General features: G+C 47.0%; 1 protein-coding gene and 1 long non-coding RNA gene across 2 annotated transcripts; both read left to right on the top strand.

Annotated features, from left to right (window-relative positions):
- Window positions 1-3,671: 3,671 nt before the first annotated feature.
- Window positions 3,672-6,468, top strand: LOC116553424. The gene is made up of 2 exons (XR_004269742.1): window positions 3,672-4,850; window positions 5,661-6,468. It is a non-coding gene; the product is annotated as an uncharacterized LOC116553424 (long non-coding RNA).
- A 946-nt stretch (window positions 6,469-7,414) lies between these two features.
- TMEM98 (transmembrane protein 98) lies at window positions 7,415-20,904 on the top strand. The gene is made up of 8 exons (XM_032280906.1): window positions 7,415-7,742; window positions 10,414-10,489; window positions 10,560-10,743; window positions 12,225-12,356; window positions 13,248-13,281; window positions 15,292-15,407; window positions 18,728-18,787; window positions 20,033-20,904. The coding sequence occupies exons 3-8, from the start codon at window positions 10,613-10,615 to the stop codon at window positions 20,238-20,240; spliced, it is 681 nt and encodes a 226-aa protein (XP_032136797.1). The 5' UTR covers window positions 7,415-7,742; window positions 10,414-10,489; window positions 10,560-10,612; the 3' UTR covers window positions 20,241-20,904.
- The last annotated feature ends 534 nt before the right edge of the window (window positions 20,905-21,438 follow it).

Here is a 21,438-nt window from a genome sequence, read left to right as displayed (position 1 = left end):
CTTCAGCCTGGTGTCTGCATGTCTGTCTGTCCGTCTGTCAGTCTGGGGGCCGGATCTCAGGAGCCATGCTCCACTACTCCCCCCACCCCCACCTCCCTTCCCCACCCTGGGAACAGAGCTGGAACAGGTATGGTCCCCAAACCATAGGTGGGAGCCAGCAGGTAGTGCCTGGGACACAGCCTCTACTCTGGCTCCAGAGTCCTGCATGTGTAAATGTGTGTGTACATGTGTGTGAGTATGTGCATGTATGTACGTGGGGAACCTGTGTACAAGTATGTACAAAGGGAGAGGGTCACTGTCACAGAGGTTGGGGGCAGGTGGGGCTGCTGGAGGCAGAGGTACTGGAGTCATGAGAGGTATTAGGCATGACTTCTGGGCCAAGCAGTTGGGTGTTCCTTAGTTAGAGCCTACAGGGAAATACAAAGAGGACCAAGACAGGACAACAGTGCCTTTGAGCAACCTAAGGCACTTTTGCTGTTCTGATCAATTACCCTGTACCAGGATGTGCTGTTTCCCTTCCACTTTAAGAGGCAGGTTTGGGTTCAAACACAAGAGGGTCACTGAGACATGGAACATGGCATGGGGTAGGTGAGGGAGGTAGTTTCTAAGGTGGTCAAGAAATGGAGGAAAACAGATTCTGACTCACCTCTATCCCTCTTCCCCGTCTCTTATCTCACACTCCCCAGTTTGAACTTGACTTTGTTCTTAGGGGCAGCCTGGTGGCATGGAAGGATCCTTGGCTGAACTTACAGTCGGGTCATCCCTTGGCCACTTCTGCTTCCACATCTGTAAAATGGTGATGTAATGCACACGGTTGTGGTGAAAAATTAAACAACGTACATGAAAGTGTTTCTTACACCAACACAATGTTTTGGCTTAAGGCATTATCATTAGATATTTAAACCAAGGTAGATTTCACAAACATTAAGAAAAAAGAAAAAAGGTTTATGGCAATGAAATTTCATTAGAAGTCTATCAGGCCCTGGGGGAACCTGTCAGAGGCAAAGTGAAAGTTGATGTTCTTTCCAAGACTGAGAGAACACAGAAAGGGGGCGTAAAGGAGAAGACCCATGGCTCGGGGTCAGGCAGACTTAGCTTCTTATCTCATATTTGCCAGTTGCTAGTTGTGGCCTCTCAGACAAGTTCCAGCACCTCCCAGATACTCAGTGTACCCCTGTATAAAGTGGACATAATTCTTCCTTCCCTGACTTGTTGAGATAATTAAATGAGGTGTCCCCTGTGAAGCACCTTGAACACAGTATGCACTCAGTGAATGATATCATGAAAATGTGTTACTTCAGGTCATCCCAAACTAAATATTTTGGGCGTATATTATGGGCCAGGCACCAGGCTAGTTGGTGGGTGATGTTGTCTTACAGCACAGCTTTTCAGATAGATAGTTCTAGTTTAGATCCTAGGTTTACCACTTACCAGCTGGAGAAACGTATTTAACTTCTTTGAGCCCTCGTTTCCTTCTACGTAAAGTGAGGGAGAATAATATCTATTTTGAGAGATTATTGTAATAATTATGTAATCTATGTAAAGTACCTAGCACAGTACCTGACATGAACAAAATCTCAAAAATGGCAGTGGTTATAATTAATATGATCATGCTGAAAGTTAAAAGGAAGAGATGATGATGTATCAGATTTAGAGCCAGACACCCAAATGACTTTATTTATAGCATTAAGCCCATCCTTGAACCTAGCTTCTCTGCATTGACTAAAATATGGGATTTAATTTCTTGTACGCACATCTACACATCACTCCCAAAATACTTAAAGCAAGAGATTTCTATCGGCTGCCAGAGGGACATGGTAAAATATGGGAATGGGCAAGAGAAGACAGCTTTAGAGCTTTTCAGGGAAGTCTTTTGAAGATTTTAAGTGTTTTTGCCAAGAGTACATCCTCCCCACCCCCAGCGTCAACTGCCAGATCCACATGCCCTATGCGCATGCCTTTTCCTCTAAGGAAACCCTGCTCAGGTTTTCAACGTCCGCTGGCCCAGCTGTCTTAACTTAGAGCAAAAGCAGACTTGCCCTGTGTCCCCAGTGGCTCAGGGCTGCCCTGCTAGCTCTCTACCCTCCTCCACACTTTTTCTTTCTCCTTGCTTCCTGTTCCTGCCCCCTCGATCCAGCCAGACCCACAGCAGTTCTGAGTGTTTGCTTACTTTCACTCCTCCAAGAAGGACGGCCTTTTGCTATGGTCTCTGTCCACACCCATAGCTCAGAGAAAGCCTGATCAGTGTGTACACAAATCCTTTCTTGGCTGGTGGCCCTTTCCTTGGAAAGCCATTTACTAGTCCATAAAAGGGCCTGAACACTTAAAACAAACATGGCCTCAGTCGAACCAGAAATTTAAAATTGCGACACTTTAATTCAGGTCAACCTTCATTCTCTTTCCAATGCTGCTGCCTTACCCTGTCTGAGTGTTTCCCATGTGCATAAACCTCCTGCCTCCCAGTAGCTGCCACGCCCTGGTGGGCCTCTTGGTGCTAGGTGTGGGTTCATCCCCACTGAAGCATGACAGTGATGATAGCTAAGCTTTATTTTCACTCCATATGCAAGTGCTTACTGAGCACTAAGCTCCAGGCACTGATCTAGATATTGGGGGTCAGCAGAGAACAAGACAATAAAATCTCTGCCCTTATGGAGCTTATATTCTGAAAGGGAAGAAGTAATAAATAGATCATGCAGTGTCAGGTAGTGATACACGCTGTTCAGAAAATCCAAATCAAGCAGGACATGGTGACTCATGTGCTGTTCTAAGCAGGGTTGGAGCTGATTAATGTGTTGCTCTCCTTTGGTGCTGTTTGGTCCCAGTGTTCTTTGGAATCTGGAGAGGTCTGGACTTAAAAAAGTCAAACTACCATGAAAACGATTTTACCCAAAATTTTGGTTCATGGCCTTCATTGGATGACCTATTGGGGCAAACAAAGTAAAACTGGTGAGCTTGTATTGCTGTCTCATGGCTGGGGTTCCAAGATAAAAACTATTGAATCTTTGTTTCTGTGTGTGTATACATGCCCAGAACCTCTGTCTCCTGGGTTCAAGTGATTCTCGTGCCTCAGCCTCCCAAGTAGCTGGGATTACAGGTGTCCACCACCATGACCAGCTAATTTTTGTATTTTTAATTGAGGCAGTGTTTCACCATGATGGCCAGGCTGGTCTCGAACTCCTGACCTCAGGTGATCCACCCACTTTGGCCTCCCAAAGTGCTGGGATTACAGGCTTGAGCCACTGTGCCCAGTCTGTAAATATTCTTAATTCATGGCAATGTTTGTGTTTGCATATAGTTGAGCCGGGGTCACCAGGACTGCTGAGGAAGAGAGAACCCAGAAACCTGACACGCTGGCAAAAGGGCAAGAATTTCTTACATGTCGGACCTCTGGCCACTCTCTCTCTATGTACACCAGTTGAATGAATGGTAAAAGATTATGAGAAGGCATGGGAATATAAATTTTTGTAAACCTTTAACATAATAGGCTTCCCAAAATTAAATTTCAGCTTACATGTTTAGCTACATGGGAAGCACTGTCAAAATAAAAAAATGTTTAATTTTCTTTGGGTTATATTTCAGTGAATATTAATATATGTTACAAAATTGCATGGGATTTCTAAAATTCGAAATATGTCTGAGTATATGCTATCAATCATAATTATGTTTATTATGTTCAGTTACTGTAACCACAGAAATAACCAAATTTCCTTGTATAAAAGTGCTAACCCAAGTAGAATAAAAATTGACTACCAAGAAAATACTTTGGCAGATTTGCATGCTAAATCAGCTGATATTAAAATTGTTTAGATACACAATTTGAACGAACTCCATGGTCTAAGTCAAATTACCTATTATAACCCATCAGTTGTCAGTGCTATGCACCTAAATTGGAGAAACAACTGGTATTCAAGAGGACATAAGTCCAATGGTAAGCATGGACTCACAGAGAACCAGGACGGCAAGCTTGCCCTTCCTGAGTTCTTAAAGCTTTTGTTATTAAAGGTTATGCATTCCGTGACTCATCAGAGACAAGATAAAACGATCTAAATTAAATATATATTGGTGTGTTGACTTATACATCGCTAAAGTAGTTTATAACCAATGTTTTGTTTGTCAAATCCATATTCCTGGGAAGACAATCAAAGCTTCAGGTACATTTGGTTACCTCATGGGCCATTAATCATTTCAATTGTCATTTTCAATGCATGCTTTCTGGTTGTACAAAAGCTTTCCTATGTAAGAGGGCTGATGTTATAACAGTAGATTACTATGCTACAGTGTATTTTCACCAGGTAAAGAAAGCTTTTTATTGTTCACTGAGGACAGTCAACCCCTTTACAATCTAGAACCCAAAGACTGGATCTTATGAGAACATCTACTGTAAAATTATAGTTACACAACAGACTTTAAATCCTATTGTGAAAGTTATGATAGAATTGGCTGAACAGAGAAGTATCTGGGCAGCTGCTGGCACTTGTGGCCTATGGAGAAATACATCAAATGAAGATTATAGAGATTTAGTTGCAGGAATTAACAGAGAGGTTTCTTAGTTAAGTCAGTATATTCTTTAGCGCATTCTTTGATCTATTTAATTTTAGGTAGTTTGGTTTATGGGGACCCTGGGTACAAAGTATGCTCCAAACTCTTGGTATTATGCTCCCAGTAGTCATAATAATAATCTCCTTGTTGCCCTGTAGTCTCTCAAAGGCTTTACATGCTTGGATGCAGCTGTCTCTACAATGTCAAATGGTCTCTCTTCAACTGGAATGACAAGAGCTGAAAGAAATGTGCAACCATGAGGATACCATAACCTATGAATGACGTGGTGAGACTGGAAACCCAAAATGATGGTAAATGAGAGTGGTGCTAAGGCCCTAAACGTTGGTCACACTCTCACCCAAGTGAGAACCTGAACAAAAAGGGAGAATTTTTTTAAACAAAATTATGAGAGGCTAGTGTTTTGAACTGAGCTCAGGTGCTAGGCCCCAACAAACCAAACCAAACCAAAATGTAGTTGCTTATTCTAAGACTTCAAGGAAACACATAGATCCTAAGAGAGACCAGGTTTTGTTTTTCTCCTGCAAACAGGATGTTCCACCCCCCTACTCAGTCCTTGTTCCCACATTATAAAACCCACTGTTGTTTTACTGTTTCTCAGTGGGTTTCAAGACCAAATAAGTACCTTTACAATGGTGATACTGACATCAGTGACTAAAGTTTTGGTCAATTTCTCAAAAGAGGGGAAATTGTTAAAACAAATTAAATATGGCCTGAGAAGGACTCCATACTAGTCTCTACTAGACAGAGTAGGGTGAGAATTCCATGATCTCGTCCTACTATTGCAGTCCTTGTGGACGAACTATAACCTAACTTAGGAATATGTGCCTGTAAAAATAGCTGAGCCTTGGCCAATCCCAGCAACCCCAAATCAGGCCAGGAGATAAGGTACTTGTTAAAACATGGAAGGAGAGATCACCTGCTCTGGATGATAGTGGCCATTTTTATACTGCCCCCTTCCAAACTTATGGAATCACTTCCTTCATAGTAATTAAGCACAGTCTTTCAATTAATCTCTACAACAAACATTGCTGACAGCATAGGTATCTACCCTATGAGGTTCCTGTTAAATCTTTTAACCAAATTCATTTCCTCTCACATAGAGACCATCAAGCTTCAGAAGATCATGTGACAAGGTTTCTAGTCAGTTCTAGGTGAAAACACCACCCCTGGCCATCAACACGCCACCCTGTCTCCACTAGACAGAGTAGGGTGAGAGTTCCACGATCTCTAATAGGTAGGGACTATGCACCAAGTTGGCATGAAGCTGTTACAATTCCTCATGTCTCTTAGCGGCGCGATGAGGCAGGAAAATAGGGTCTGGAGGCAGGGAACCTAAGGGTTCACCCTGACTTCCTAGAACTAAATCAAAAGGAAAACCCCCAACTTTCCACACCTAAGTAACAAAAGAACCAGACACTACTCCCTTCGCAACCCCAACTCCCCACTTTCTGCTTGGCAGATGGAAAATTGAAAGTACCTCTGATTGGCTTTCTGCAACCAATCAGACGTTTGCATAGGAGTGTAACTTTGCAACTTCACTTCAGCCTCTGATTGGTTGTGGAAAGCATCCAGTCAGACTGATTGTGGGGTCAAGTCTTCTTTTGCATAGGAGTGCAACTTTGTAACTTCACTTTAGCCTCTGATTGGTTGTTTTCTGCATAAGAGTGTAACCTTTGTAACTTCACTTCAGCCTCTGATTGGTTGCTTTCCATAACCAATCAGACTGATTATGGGCCACCACTCATTTACATGGGGTGAACACCAAGTGGCCTATGGGAAACCTCTAGCTGGTATTTGAACCCCAGAAGATTCTGCAAACAGGGGCTTTTGAGCCCCTATGCTCAGGCCTGCTCCCATTACTGTGGAATGTACTTTCGTTTTCAATAAATACCTGCTTTTATTGCTTCATTCTTTTCTTATTTTGTTTGTTTGTCTTAATTTTTTTGTTCAAAATGACAAGAACCTGGACACTCTCAACGCATAATAAGCGAAGATTGTGCCACAGCACTCCATCCTGGGCAAGAATGAGACTGTCTCAAATAAAATAAAATAAAACAAAAATATGAACCAAAAAAATCACCTTTGTGGGCTGGATGTGGCCTTGGTGGTACTAGTTTGCAGACCCTGTGTCAAGCGGCCTGGGACCTAATCTGTATCCTTTGGTACCTGTCACCGATACTGACCTCAGACCTGGACCACTGGGATCCTGCCCTGCACCCTATGCTTTAGTTTTCCCACTCCAGCTGGAGCACATGTTCCCTTCTAGATCATGCTCCTGGTACCCTGGACTCTGGAAATCCTTGTGCAAACAGCCCTGAGCCTGCTTCCAAGGTCTGACTTCCATCTACCCAGGGCAGCCTGCACTGCCTGGCCTGAGCATCTTTAGAATAAAGGATGGCAGGGAAAGGGGTGTGTGTTTTCCTGAATGTGCCGGAGTCCCCCTTCGGTATGTGTGGGATGGGGTCGTGTGGGAATCAAAGCAGCCAGACTACCAGCAAGGGCCCTGCATTTGTACTCTTGCCCCTGGCTAGGCAGTTGTCAGGGGTGGGCCTGTTTGTCACTGCCCCGTGGATCAAGCTGTCAATAAGAGCGACTCCCAATTCACTCCTTACCCTGGGCCAGGCAGTCTGATGCATGCCATCACTTGACTCTAGTGCTGAGAGCAGCCCCGTTTTACAGGCGGAGGCACAGAGGCTGAAATAAGTGGCCTATAGCTAGTGAGTGGCAGAGGCAGGGTTTCAATGGGATCGTTCGTGGCGGGGCAGACTGGCTCCGGGGGCCAACCCCCTGCGGAACCCGTCGGCGCTCCCCGCCTGGGACGGCCAGCCCCGGGGGGGGGCGCAGGCAGGGACCCTCCGCGCCCCCCTCTGTCTGCCGCCCGGGCTGGCCTCCGCGGGGGCGCGAGGAAGGAGTGTCGGGTCGCCAGCGCCCGCCTCCCAGCTGCCCCGGCGCCCGCGTCCCGGCCCCGGCCGCCGGGGGGCCTGGCGGTGACGGCGGCGCCTGGCGGCGGGGATTTGGCGCGGGCCGGGGGCCGGGGCCGGGGCGCGGGGGCGCGGGGCTGCATTCCTCGGGCCGGGCGCTTCCCGGCATGCCCCGCTTCAGGCCCGCGCCCGCCCCGGACTTTGCCATCGGCGGGGTCGTCGCGGGAGCGCAGCGGGATGCGCCCGGAGCCGCGGCTTGAGGTGGGTGAGCCCCGCCGGGCGGCAGGGGGGCTCGGGCGGGCCGCGGCGAGTCGGGGCGGGGGCGCTGGGGGCGCGGGGCTCAGCCTGACCGCTGTGGGGAGGGGAGGCCGGCGCCACAGCTTTGTTCCCGCCGCGGGGCCGCGCGCCCAAAGTTGGGGAAAAGAGTCGGGGCCGCGCCCAGGAGCGCTCCGGGCGGGCTGGGGGTCCCTCCCCCCTTCCTGGGGACGGAGTGGGCGTCCTGGGTGGACGGGCACGGGGAAGCGGGCAGGGTCTTGGGTCTGTTCTGTCCTTGTGGTCCAGAACCAGACGGGAAGGGGGAAAGTAAGGGAGAGAGAGAGAGAAAGAGATTGAGAGAAACAAAAACTCGCCCTGCAACACGCAGGGAAGAATACAGCGAAAGAAAAACACAAAGAAACGCCTCATACACACACACACTGCAGAGAAGGACCGCGAACACACGCTCCGAGGAACATGCAGGAGCTCACTCAGGAGAAGCAGGTCACGCACAGAAACACACTCAGCTCACACGCACTCAGAAACACACTGAGCTCACACACACAAGCACATACAGAAAAACAGCTCACACTCAGAAACACACTCCGAGAAACAGCTCACACACACAGAAACACAGAAAAACACACAGCTCATGCACACTCAAAAACAAACATACTCGGAGAAACACACTCAGCTCACACTTGGCTCACACACCCAGAGAAACACACTCAGAAACGCTCAGAACGTACAGGAAGAGAGGAAACGGTGTGGTCTTGGAAGCCTGGGACAAGGGGAGGAGGAGGGAGAGAAGAGTAAAAAGAGAAACGGAGATAAAGGCAGACTAAGAGGAGACAGAAAGCACAAAGGCCTCAACTGAGGTGGATAAAAGGACTGACAGAGAAACACGTATCTAGAGAAACAGAGGCAGACCCTGATAATTACCCCTCTCACCCACCCTATCCCTCACAAAATCAGAGATATGCACAGATGAAAGAGGCAGATGCCAGGCTTCTCACCCTTGCTGTCAAGTGACCTCGAGGTGGGAGAGCAGCTCTGTGAGACCTTTGAGAAAGGCCTTGGCACTTTAAGCCAGGCATGTCCCAACCTTATCTACCTGGCAAACTCCTGCTCATCCTTCAAAACCTATCTCAAGCATCACCACTGCTGTGAAGAGGGCTTTCCCAGAAAGCGTCATGCAAACCCAGTTACTCTCCTTTCTGTGTTCTTCTGCAGGAAGCACAGGAACGTGGAATTGAAGTGATTTGTCACCTGTCTGCCTCTCCCACCAGCTCCTTAAGATCAGGGTCTCTGTCTTATTTATCTCCAGTCTCCAGTGCATGATGCATAATAAGTGATCAGTAAATACTTAGTGAATAGTGACTGAGAGCGTTTGGACCCTCAAGACATGGAGGATAGAGTTAAGTGCAAATAGAGGAAATGCACCATCCTGGTATTGTGAGAACTCCTAAGTCAGAGTGTCCTTTTTTCATGTAGGGAAATTAAAGCCCAGAGAGGGGAGAATGTTTGCATAGAGGCCAGCAGGAGGCCTGCAATGAAATAACAGTGACTATGTACTTCTGTGAGATGCCCTTGGGCACCTGGCTTATGAGTTTAAAATAGGCGTGAAAGCCCCCTGTTCTCCAGTTCCTCTCTCCAGAGGCAGCTGCTGTTATCAAGTTACATTTTATGTCTGTTTGTGCATATCCATGTGTTTATACCAAAAAAATTTATTCTGTGCACATACTAGTATATACAAATGCACAGATTTCTTTCATTCTTCTTTTGTACACAAATAAAAGAATTCTATGAGGAAAAGAAATAGATGTCAAAGAGTCTCCTGAGTGAAAACAGGCAAGAGGCAATGGACACTTTAATGCCAGTTCTAAGTTTCCAACACTGAAACTGACAATTAGAATCTTTTCAGGACCTTAGCAGTCCTCTTTCTTCCTTGGACAGGAAAAGTGTAGTGAATGTCCATCTCAGTCTAAGTGGATGGCTTTCCACCTCCTGACTGCATATTGGACACATTCTGTAACCTCCCTGAACCTCAGTTTCCTCAACTGTAAAATGGGGTTACTAATGTCCACTTCATAGGATTGTTGGAAGAGTTTACAAAGTACCTGGTGCAGAGTAGATCCTCAGTAAATACAGTTCCATCTTTCCTCCTCTTTAGTGGTATTCTTTTATGCAGGCTTTCATGGATGTGAAAACAACTGCTAGTTAAAATGTTTCCTTTTGCCTAGGGTCTAAAAAGCTGTCTTAAGGCCTGGTGCGGTGGCTCACGCCTGTAATCCCAGCACTTTGGGAAGCCGAGGCGGGTGGATCACTTGAGGTCAGGAATTTAAGACCAGCCTGGTCAACATGGTGAAACCTTGTCTCTACTAAAAATACAAAAAATTAGCCGGGTGTGGTGGTGGGCACCTGTAATCCCAGCTATTTGGGAGGCCGAGACGGGAGAATCGCTTGAACCCAGAAGGCAGTGGTTGCAATGAGCCGAGATCATGCCATTGCAGCCATGGCACTCCAGCCTGGGTGACAGAGTTAGACTCTGTCTCCAAAAAAACACCAAAAAAAAAAAAAAAAATAAGCCATTCTAGTCCAACTGGGGAGCAAATTCTTCTGATAAAGGAAAAGGCAAATTGGGGCATGGCATAAAATGTACCTTGGTTCTCTTCAGGCCCTCAGGTCCCTGCAGGTGTTGTGGAGGAACCTAGCTCCTGCCATCCTCTCCCCCAATTTGCCACTTCCAGCAGGTAAGACCCACTTGTCCCACTGTTTTTCATGCCGTCTTTACCAGATCTGCTGACTTTATGTTCTCTCAAGCTTTAGCCCGTGAGGAGGATGTGAGCGGGACTGAGTCAGGAGCCCCCTGAAGCATGGAGACCGTGGTGATTGTTGCCATCGGTGTGCTGGCCACCATCTTTCTGGCTTCATTTGCAGCCTTGGTGCTGGTTTGCAGGCAGCGCTACTGCCGGCCCCGAGACCTGCTGCAGCGCTATGATTCTAAGTGAGTGAGCCCATGAAGGGGATGGAGTAGGGGTGGGCTCTAACAAAACAAAGAGAGGAGCTCGTAGTTCAGTGTTGGGCAACTCTAACTCAGCTTTTTGGTTCTAAAATGGTGCCTGCAGGTGTCCTTCCCTATAAAGACCTCAGAGTTTGAGAATGTTCCTTAAGTATCCCAACATCCTGAGTCACCTCCTTCTCTGCTTCCTGAGCCAAGAAGAAAGTCGTGGAACATGTTCACCTAGCATAAAGATTCAGCCATCTGTCCCAAACTGGCCACCTCACTTAGCAGTTGGACAAGCCAAATCACTTTCCAACCAGACCCACAGGAACAGCAATCAGATGCCCACACTTTGGCCACACATCTAAGCAACAAACATTTGGTTTTGTGAAATCCCCACTTAGGACTGTCTCTCTCTTTGCACAGCATATTTTTTTGTTTTGGAGATGAAGTTTCTCTCTTGTTGCCCAGGCTGGAGTGCAATGGTGCAATTCTTGGCTAACTGCAACCTCTGCCTCCTGGGTTCAGGTGATTCTCCTGCCTCAGCCTCCCACGTAGCTGGGATTACAGGCATGTGCCACCATACGTGGCCAATTTTGGTATTTTTAGTAGAGATGGGGTTTCACCATATTGGCCAGGCTGGTCTTGAACTCCTGACCTCAGGTGATTCGCCCGCGTCAGCCTCCCAAAGTGCTGGGATTACAAGCATAAGCCACCATGTGCAGCCTGCCCAGCAGATTTCTTTGTGATATATTTTATATGAAATATATTTTGTAAGCAGGATTCCTTTTTCAATTTAGGGATGTTTTAATTGATAGACCCTTCAGGGACTAACCCTTAGTTTCTCTTGTCCTGTTTTAATTCTATCAGCATCTCTGTCAAGTGGTTCATAACTTATAAATGTCCATTTATATGACCAAGGAAAGCTTTGCTGTTGAACAGAGTGCCATGGTATCTCATTTTCTAAAGTACCCTGTTGTAAAGTTGAAGGTGTTTTTACTTCTTTTGCTTTTCCAGTGTAACTAGGAAAAGGCAGGGTTATAGGGATGGGCCAGAGTGGTTCACAGGAGTTATTATGAAGACCAGGTAGGGAGCCCATGTAGGTTTGGGTAATCACTGCCTCTCTATGAAATGCAGGATTAAAGGGAAAATCCGTTGTAGAAGGATATAATTTTGTCCCTTCGGGATATCCCTAACATCTTTGTATTCAGGTAGTTACACCTGACTCTTTCTCTTGGTGGCTTATCTTACTCCATTTCACTTTTGTTTTAGTGCACCTGGCCTGCCCCTCCAGCTCGCTGTCTAGCCATGTGCCCCGCCCTCACCTACAGCCCCACTAGGCTTAGGTTTGGATCTGGGACAAGTAGTCTCTGCTCTGACTTATCAACTCCATCCTTATTTTACGGTGTATGTGGGCCTCAGTGAGGAGAGGGTCAACAGCAGTCACCTATCATGAAACCATTTAACGGGGGCTTTTCTTCCAGGCCCATTGTGGACCTCATCGGTGCCATGGAGACCCAGTCTGAGCCCTCTGAGTTAGAATTGGATGATGTTGTTATCACCAACCCTCATATTGAGGCCATTCTGGAGAACGAAGACTGGATTGAAGATGCCTCGTAAGGCCACAGGGACTATTTGCTTTTCCACAGCACCCCCCACCCCAGGCTTCTGGCAAATGGTGCCCTTTGCTGGCAAAGGATGGAAAGGCACAGGAAAGAGCTGTCACTTGCTGCTCTTTCCTGTGCCTTCAGTGTAATAGATGTGTGGTCAAGGTTCTTTCAACCATGCTGATGTGCTTGGGTTATCCTTTAGGTGTCCATAAATTGGACACTCAGGCTCCAGAGATGCAGCTTTTTTTTTCGGATCTTTGGGATCTCCTCCATCCAACAGGAGCCCCTACATTTTGAGAAGTGGCTACTTCATTTAGCTATCCATTACCTGGGCACATGTTTATGGGGCATTATGTGCAGGGTACTGGGTCAGGTGCTATGGATATTGAAATGGTTGGAAAGACAGAGTTACACTCAGTATCACAGAAACTATTAGAGATCCTTGCACACAGTGCAGTAGGCACATGGCGAAGGCAGTGTCTAGGTTTGCCTGGCCTGGGGAGGTCAAGCTGGATCTCACAGAAGATATCACAGAGGAGATACCTGTTGACTTGGGTCTTGAAAGATGAGGAGGAGTTCCCCAGGCTGAGCACAGGGGAAGGACACATTGTGTAGGGGGAACAGTCTACCAGAAGCTTGAGAATTATAATAAAGCATGACTCACTAGGTGTGCAGTAGAACTTGCTGGAAGAGTAGATTGGGTGTGGGGAGGGGAAGGAAAGGGAGGTGCTCCCTCATTTAACTCATGGGCTCGTTCATTTTGACACTGAGGGATTCCCACTCTTAGTGGTATCTGGCTGTGCTCACTGGTCAGGGCGAGCTGAGGAGCAGGGGTGGGAGCTGGAGGGTGGTCAGCCCCTCCAAATGAGCACTGATGACTTCTTCTTGTTTCCTCAGGGGTCTCATGTCCCACTGCATTGCCATCTTGAAGGTAACCCTCTCTCATTTCTCTGTGGGATGATGGGGAGTTGCAAAGCACTGCTGTGCTTAGACAGAGTAGAACGGGACCTTAGATAGGGCACTGATCCCTCGCAAGAGGCCTTTCCCTTAACCTGACACTTGGAATTTTTGCGGTTTACTTCCCCTCTGGCCTACACTGGTTATTTACAGAGTCTCAAGGCTATTTCAAAGGCTTTATTTCATCTGGTCTTCTTAATACAATAACCTGGAAAAGACAGCCTAGGTAGATAACCACCATTTCACCCACCATGGAGAAAGCTGTGGATGCCTGAGACCAGGTAGCTGCCAAGAGAAATGGGGTTTTCCTGCTTCTCCCTGCACTCTTTTTTTTCACTAACAGAGAGTTTAGGCCTGTACGGTGAGTTGCTTTCTGTATATGGATTTTTGCTGTCACTAGAGAGTCATCACTAGCCCTCTTTGGCTATGACTGTAGTCAGCCAAATGGGACGATCAGTGTTACAAAACCAAACCAGACATACTTCAGTCTGAAGACAGAGGATTTTTTTCTTTGAATGACTGGAATCTTTGAAAAATTGCATCCAATTTGCATTTTGGATAATTTTATGGTTTTAGCATTTGTCTTCAATTGTTGCCTGATAGTATCCTACCTAATAGACTAATAATTATACTGAAATACTCGGCAGTTGCAAATATCAGATTTTTTTTTTTTTTACGTCAGTAACTTAAGTAATCACACATTTATCTCTTTGATGAATAATTATTCAATATTTCAAAAGAAATAACTGTCTTAAGTGTTATTCAGTAGAAGGTATTATTAATAAAATGTTCTTTACCCCGCCTCTTCTTTGGCTGTGTCTCAGGAAATGGATAAATGCCTAGTAGGAAGTTATCATCTCATATTCCAGGCTTAGTTAATTCCAAGAAGCTCTTTGGATATACAAATACGGCTATAGATATAAGTATGGTTATTGATATAGCTAGGTAAGCATAATGAATAGAGAACGATGCTATACTACATTTCCCTTCTCCCAGCCAAGATGTGTCCTGGGCCTGGGTTTTGTCTCCTACCCTTGTCTATTAGGAGAATAAATGGCACCTGTGGTGTGAGATGAATCAGCTGAAGGGAGTTATACTGAATTGGAATCAGTTTCTACCTGGGAACCTCAGATCAAAGGAGAAGGCTTCTAAGTCTCCTTTTGGGCTATAAGACCCTTTTGCTAGGTGGCCTGCCCTTGAGTTTCTGTGGTAGGAGCAGGGAGAGGGGTCTGGGCTAACCCCTGTGTGGGACTTTGGGCTTCTCTCTACTTTCCAGCTCCAAGTATAGGTCAGGGAGAGGTGCTTCTTTGCCATGGACAGAGGTGCACCAGGTTCGTTGGTTCTATCATGGGGAGGCCTGGAAAGGCGAAGCAAGCTGTAGGGTGGCCAGCTCTGTGGGTGGACAATGAAGAAGGCCGTATGTCAGTCTTGACTTTTTCCTGATTTTCCTAAGGTCCTTTCATCATCCGCTTGACAAACATGCTAATATATTACCTGAGAAAATTGTTGAACTAAGTGCAGTTACTGGAGCATGTGTGTAAAGGGAACAATTGCCCTTTATCCATCTCCGTTCCTGAGGGTGTCCTGCTGGAGCTATTTATTCTTGTGGGAGACTAAACCATGAGATGAAGGAATAGAAAAAGAAAGTAGATTTTTCCTCTAAGTGAGAAGGTGAAATTGGAGCACATGATTTTTCTTAGACAGATTATTTCGGCTTAGACTTCTCAGAGCCAACACCCTGCCCTTGATCTGCACCCCCCACTGCACCTCCTCTCCCAGCCATGCCCTTTGCTTTTGCCACTTCCCACCCGTTTCCTCTCATCTCTGTACTTTTCACATCCATTTGGCTGTTACGTTAGGGGGCCAGCTGCGATGAGACTCATGGCAGGGCCTGATTTGTCTTCAAGGGGCGGTGGGGAGGGGGGTGGTGAGGCCCTGAGTGGAGCCTGGTGAGCCCTCATCTCTCTCCTCCCTGCTGCATTAGATTTGTCACACTCTGACAGAGAAGCTTGTTGCCATGACAATGGGCTCTGGGGCCAAGATGAAGACTTCAGCCAGTGTCAGCGACATCATTGTGGTGGCCAAGCGGATCAGCCCCAGGTGAGCGATTGGTGGCCTCGTGGTCCCACACTCCACGAGGGAAGAGAGGGGCTGGAAGCTGGGGTAGCCGCAGAGCCGGGCTCTTCTGCAAAACAGTGCACAGGCAACTTTAGTTATCTGTTTACCACACATTTACAGAGTGAGCAGGAGGGTTTAGATACTGAGACTTCCCAGCTAAGGTGGGCTCCCAGCATCCCCACCTGCAGCATGACCCATTTGAGAGGGCTTTGAGAAAGCTCCAGCAGGTGCCTAGTCCTGATTCTGTCCTAGACCTCTGCCCTGCAGAGCCCATGGCGGCTCCTCTTTCCCAGCTGCACACTAGCTCCCCTGGCCACAACTGTTTCCCAGGCTGGCGTTTCCCACAGATGCCGACACCCCCGTCTCTGCCTGAACCTGTATTGAGTCTATCGTGAGGGACCTACTCTGGCTGTGCCCACTGCCCCATCCCTGGCCCAGGCCAGCAGCCTCCAGCACTGGGTGGGAGCTGAAGCCATATGGCATTCAACCTCCCAAATTCCAGGCTGCCTGCGAAATCCCATGTGGGAGGCAACCAGCAGGATTGCAGTCAACAGCGACACCCCCTCATTTGGGCTTGATTCTGTGAAGAAAAATAAAGCCTTTTTCTTAGAGCCAAGGGCTGTGCTAAGTGTGTGCTGCCATCTGATGGCTGGTATGCTGATGTGCCTGAGAGGAGGGCCGGGGCCAGGATGTTTTCTCTGCCAGCCACCTGGCCCCTCCACCCACCCAGGAGGGCACCTCTGTCTGCTTGGTGAAACAATGGCACTGCTGTGAGTTCCAGGGGCCCACATGTTTCTTGTTGCCATGGCCCCGGGTAAATCACGAGGAACCAGCCCTTTCTCTGCCTCGAGATTAACCAAATAAAAACGACCAGTTTTCGGGGTTGCCATGTGAGCTCCTCTGAGAGAAGACATGACCTAGGCAGCTTGAACTCCGTCCAGGTAGTTCAGCGAGTTGAGAGAGTAGGAGGGGATAATCCAGGGAGGGACTCAGCCCAGAACAGTTCCTGGCTTTCTCTGGAGTTGACCCAGTGGGGTGTAGCTACATGGTCGACCCCTGGCCTTATAAGAACCCGCATCTCAGGCTCTGGGTGGACACCAGGCATTCCTTCTACATTATTTTATTTATTTATTTACTTATGTATTTATTTTATGACACAGAGCCTCGCCCTGTCTCCCAGGCTGGAGTGCAGTGGTGTGATCTTGGCTCACTACAACATCTGCCTTCTGGGTTCAAGCGATTCTCCTGCCTCAGCCTCCTGAGTAGCTGGGATTACAGGCACCCACCACCACGCCTGGCTAATTTTTAGTAGAGACGGGGTTTCACCATGTTGGCCAGGCTGGTCTCAAACTCCTGACCTCAGGTGATCCACCTACCTCGGCCTCCCAAAGTACTGGGATTACAGGTGTGAGCCACTGTGCCTGGCTAATTATTTTTGAGATAGAGTCTCCCTTTGTCCCCTAGGCTGGAGTGCAGTGGCTTGGTCTCAGCTCACTGCAACCTTCACCTCCTGGGTTCAAGGGATTCTCCTGCCTCAGCCCCCTGAGTAGTTGGGATTCCAGGTGCCCACCACCGCGCCAGGCTAATATTTGTATTTTTAGTAGAGACAGGGTTTCGCCATGTTGCCCAGGCTGGTCTCGAACTCCTGACCTCAGATGATCAGCCTGCCTCCACCTCCCAAGTGCTGGGATCACAGGTGTGAGCCACCGTGCCCGGCCTCAATTCCCATTATTTTTAAAGATTCTGCACTGTGGTATCCGCTAGACCCTTCATCATCCTCTCTGTACCTTCTAAGAGCCAGCCAGAGGCCAGGCAGATTCCTGTGATGTGGGTTACAAGGCAGCACTTTGAGGGGGCTGAGGTTTCTGTGTGGGCCTGGGTGAGTGGAATCAGCACTGGTGCTAAGGTGTGGGTGTGGCATTGTCCAGAGAGAGGACCTCTCCTGGTGCTCACAGGCCCATCCTAAAGAGCGCCTCGGACTACTTCCAGAATGCTTCCTGCCATAATTCAGCCAGGGTCCTCGCTTTGTCCTTTTACCCTCATATTTCTTTCTCCTTCTGGCCATGTTTTGTCCCCATTGTTTTTCCTGCTCCATTTATCCCACACAGTGTGTTGATGGCCTATTAGTCTCGAGGAGATGGCTTCAGCTCCAGGGCACTAGAGAAAGGGGCTGACTGAGACAGGCGCCGAGGGTGACTGTGTCTCTGCATGTCCTCACCAACTCCACAGCCCTGAATATGAGTGTTTGAAGCCATCTTTTTTTCAAGTGCTTTCAGAAATCAAACAATACAGCTTTATTTTTTCTTCCTATTGAGTGTTCACAAGCAAAGATTTGGAGCAAAACCTTGTACCACACAAATTAGAATGAATTGTAGGTCCTTTCTGAACTTGATTTAAAAAAATTAACCACGGGTAGAAGAAATCCAGTATGGCAGTTTGAAGCCAGATTAAACTCATGGCTTTCTTTTTCAGTGTCTTGTATACCTTTAGCTTTGTATGATTTTTTTCCCCGAATACAAGAGTAATCAATACTTGTAAAAATGTAAAATACTGCAGACATAGATGATCTGGAAAGTCTACCCCCTCCCAGTTGTAGGAAGTAGCCACTATTAAGTGGTGAGTGTTCTGCAGGCCCTTCCCAACCCCACATTTCAGAGCTTTTGTTTATCTATTTTTATGCAAATGACAGATCGAGCTTTATATATTATTTGGCAGTTTGCCTTTTTAATATAGTAGTAACCTTGAACATCATTCCATATGTATGACTGTATTTTTAAAAACCACTGGAACTGAAACAAAACTGGGAAACAAAATAGTCTCTACAAAGAGGTGTTTGTGCCTAAGTGTCTGAGAATGCAGAAGCAATTGGAGAAAGAACCATTAAAGACTGGGTGTGGAATATCAACAGAAAAGAATTGGAATAAAGATAGAAAGGAAGAATGGGGCTGGGAATAGTGGCTCACACCTGTAATCCCAGCACTGTGGAAGGCTGAGGTGGGTGGATCAACTGAGATCAGGAGTTCGAGACCAGCCTGGCCAACATGGTGAAACCCTGTCTCTTTTAAAAATACAAAAATTAGGCGGGCATGGTGGCACGTGCCTGTAATCCCAGCTACTTGGGAGGCTGAGGCAGGAGAATTGCTTGAACCTAGGAGGTGGAGGTTGCAGTGAGCTGAGATCATGCCACTGCACTCCAGCCAGGGTAACAGTGTGAGACCCTGTCTCAAAAAGAAAAAATAAAAAAAAGGAAGGAAGGAGAAAGGAGATGAAGAAAGTGAAGTTAACCTTTTGCCTCTGGACAGGGTGGATGATGTTGTGAAGTCGATGTACCCTCCGTTGGACCCCAAGCTCCTGGACGCACGGTGAGAGTGGGGGCGGGGCACACGTTCCCTTTTTCATGTTGAGGTCCACAACAGTTTTATTAGATCTGTGAGGCTGGCTGACTGGCTTGTGTTTGGAGGGTGGCTTTGCAGCTTCCTGAGACTGCCTTGGGTGCCATTTACTTCAGTGAGTGGCGCCTGACTGGTGATAGAGGCCAGTCCTCTCCTGAAACCCAAGAGAAGAAAGAGCCAGTCTTAGATTTTAAATTTTTATGATTAGACATCGGCCATGTTACATCCTAACTGTGCCTTCACTTCCACCTTACCCCTTCCCCGCTCTGATTTTTGGACCCCAGAAACAGGCATGCCTTAGCTGTGAGTGGTGCCTAGTGGGGCAGTGGGGCAGTGGTTTCCAGAGCAGTGAGAATGGAGGTGACAGGTCAGCCACAGCTATGCTCACCTGCCACCAGACATGCTCGTACACACAGTGTACTTAGCCCTATGAAATTGTTATGTTCCTGTACCAGATGCAACCCATTTAAGAAATATAGATTCTTTCCTGCCTTGGATTTATATGACCGTTTCATACGCATGTAACAGTGGCCAGATCAGCAGTGGGTCACAGTGCCTCAGCTTTAGTTTCTCTGCCTCACTCCTACTGCTGCCCCAGCTTTGTCTATGGGTTAATAATCTGTAATGCGTTCTCAAATGTATCATGGTACTCACCATATAAAAGATATTCTATAGCGAATCTTTCAACACTGAAAAATACTGTTCACTTTGGTTTTCAATTAATTAATTAATTTTTTTGAGTTGGGTAAACCAGCCCTGGACCTTACTGATTTGTAATCAATAAGGAATGTTCAGTTGAGGGTGTGTCTGTCCTACGTTTAAGTGGGCAGCAGTTGGGGATGTGCTCCTCGATTGCCCATATCCTACTGTTTCACAAGGCGCTCTTTGGGGAGATGTTAATAGGCGTGCTGCAGAAAATGGCTTCCACAACCTTAAATAAGCTTAAGAGAAACAACCTATTATAGTCTCCTCTTGGAGCTGTATCAGGTAAATCTCAGAAGGCTCGGAGACAGGCTTCAGTTAACTTTGTTTAACCCAGTCATCTCCAGATGTATTTGAGCATGGAACCAACTTTAAATTACATACCTACCAACATCCTAGGGAAGGGTGTGCAGTGCAGTTTGGGGAATACTAGTTTAAAGGTCTATCTATTTGGGCTTTTGTGTAAAGTCCCTAATTTCCTAGGAAACCTGATCCTAATTTTTTTTCCTCTAGGACGACTGCCCTGCTCCTGTCTGTCAGTCATCTGGTGCTGGTGACAAGGAATGCCTGCCATCTGACCGGGGGCCTGGACTGGATTGACCAGTCACTCTCGGCTGCTGAGGAGCATTTGGAAGTCCTTCGGGAAGCAGCCCTAGCTTCTGAGCCAGATAGAGGCCTCCCAGGCCCCGAAGGCTTCCTGCAGGAGCAGTCTGCAATTTAGTGCTTACAGGCCAGCAGCTAGCTATGAAGGCCCCTGCTGCCATCCCTGGGTGGCTCAGGGTGGCTCAGCTTAGCCTTCCACTTTTTCCTGTAAAGTTAGTTGTTCTCTACGGCTTAAGAGTTCAGCTGTGTGTGCATAGTAAAGCAGAAGATCCCTGTCAGTTTATGCCTCTGTTGCAATTGCAAATTGTGGCTGGTGAGTGGCAGTCTAACACTACAGTTAGGGGAGATGCCCTTCACTCTCTGCACAGAGGAACGTTGAAAACTGGTGGACTGTCAGCTTTATTTAGCTCACTTAGTATTTTGAAGAAAATTGAGCCACTGTCTAAGAAATCAAGAGGTTTCACATTAAAATTAGAATTTCCGGCCTCTCTCGATCAGTCAGAAAGTGTGGCGATTCTGATCTGCATTTTCAGAAGAGGACAATCAGTTGAAACTAAGTAGGAGTTGCTTATTTTGACAAGGCTTGTTCTCTCTCACCTGGCCTGTTTCATTTATATGTATTATCTGCCTGGTCCCTGAGGCATCTGAATCTCTCCTCCCCCTTACAGGTTTGGGCTTGAAGCTGAGTACTACCAAGTTGATTTCTTTTTTTATCATTATGCCTGCAATTTTACCTAGCTACCACTAGGTGGATAGTAAATTTATACTTATGTTTCCCTCAAGTGTGTGGTTATTGAGTCAAATTCATAGGCATGGTGTATGGTGGGACATACTTAGATGGAAAGAGAGAGCCTAAGAATCCTGATGATGATTTCTGTGTATGTCTCAAACTGAGATATTTAGGTTGGGTACAGTGGCTCACACATGTAATCCTCACACTTTGGGAGGCCAAGGTGGGTGGATTGCCTGAGCCCAGGAGTTTGAGACTAGCCTGGACAACATGGTGAAACTCATCTCTACAGAAACTACAAAAATTAGTCGGGCATGGTGACACATGCCTGCAATCTCAGCTACTTGGGAGGCTGAGGTGAGAGGATCGCTTGAGCCCAGGAGGTGAAGGTTGCAGTAAGCCCTGATTTCAGCACTGCATTCCAGCCTGGGCAGCAGAGTGAGACTCTGTCTCCAAAATACATATGTAATATATTTAAAGACCTCTTGGAGTTGAGGCAGAAGTGAAGATACCATTATGAAGTAGTTTCCACATTAACAATAGCAATGACATGAAGGATGTGTTCCCCCTTTCTTCTGATATTAAT

The sequence above is a fragment of the Sapajus apella genome, unplaced genomic scaffold (assembly GCF_009761245.1).
Source record: "Sapajus apella isolate SASKATOON/1434 unplaced genomic scaffold, GSC_monkey_1.0 scaffold12, whole genome shotgun sequence".
Taxonomy (NCBI): domain Eukaryota; kingdom Metazoa; phylum Chordata; class Mammalia; order Primates; family Cebidae; genus Sapajus; species Sapajus apella.
This window is presented reverse-complemented; position numbering and strand designations above follow the sequence as displayed.

Excerpts from the sequence above, each read along its gene's own strand:
- TMEM98 (XM_032280906.1), top strand. The coding sequence starts at position 10,613 with ATGGAGACCGTGGTGATTGTTGCCATCGGTGTGCTGGCCACCATCTTT. Across the intron at positions 13,282-15,291 it reads ACTGCATTGCCATCTTGAAG|ATTTGTCACACTCTGACAGA; the intron begins GTAACCCTCTCT and ends CTGCTGCATTAG. Across the intron at positions 18,788-20,032 it reads CCCAAGCTCCTGGACGCACG|GACGACTGCCCTGCTCCTGT; the intron begins GTGAGAGTGGGG and ends TTTTTCCTCTAG.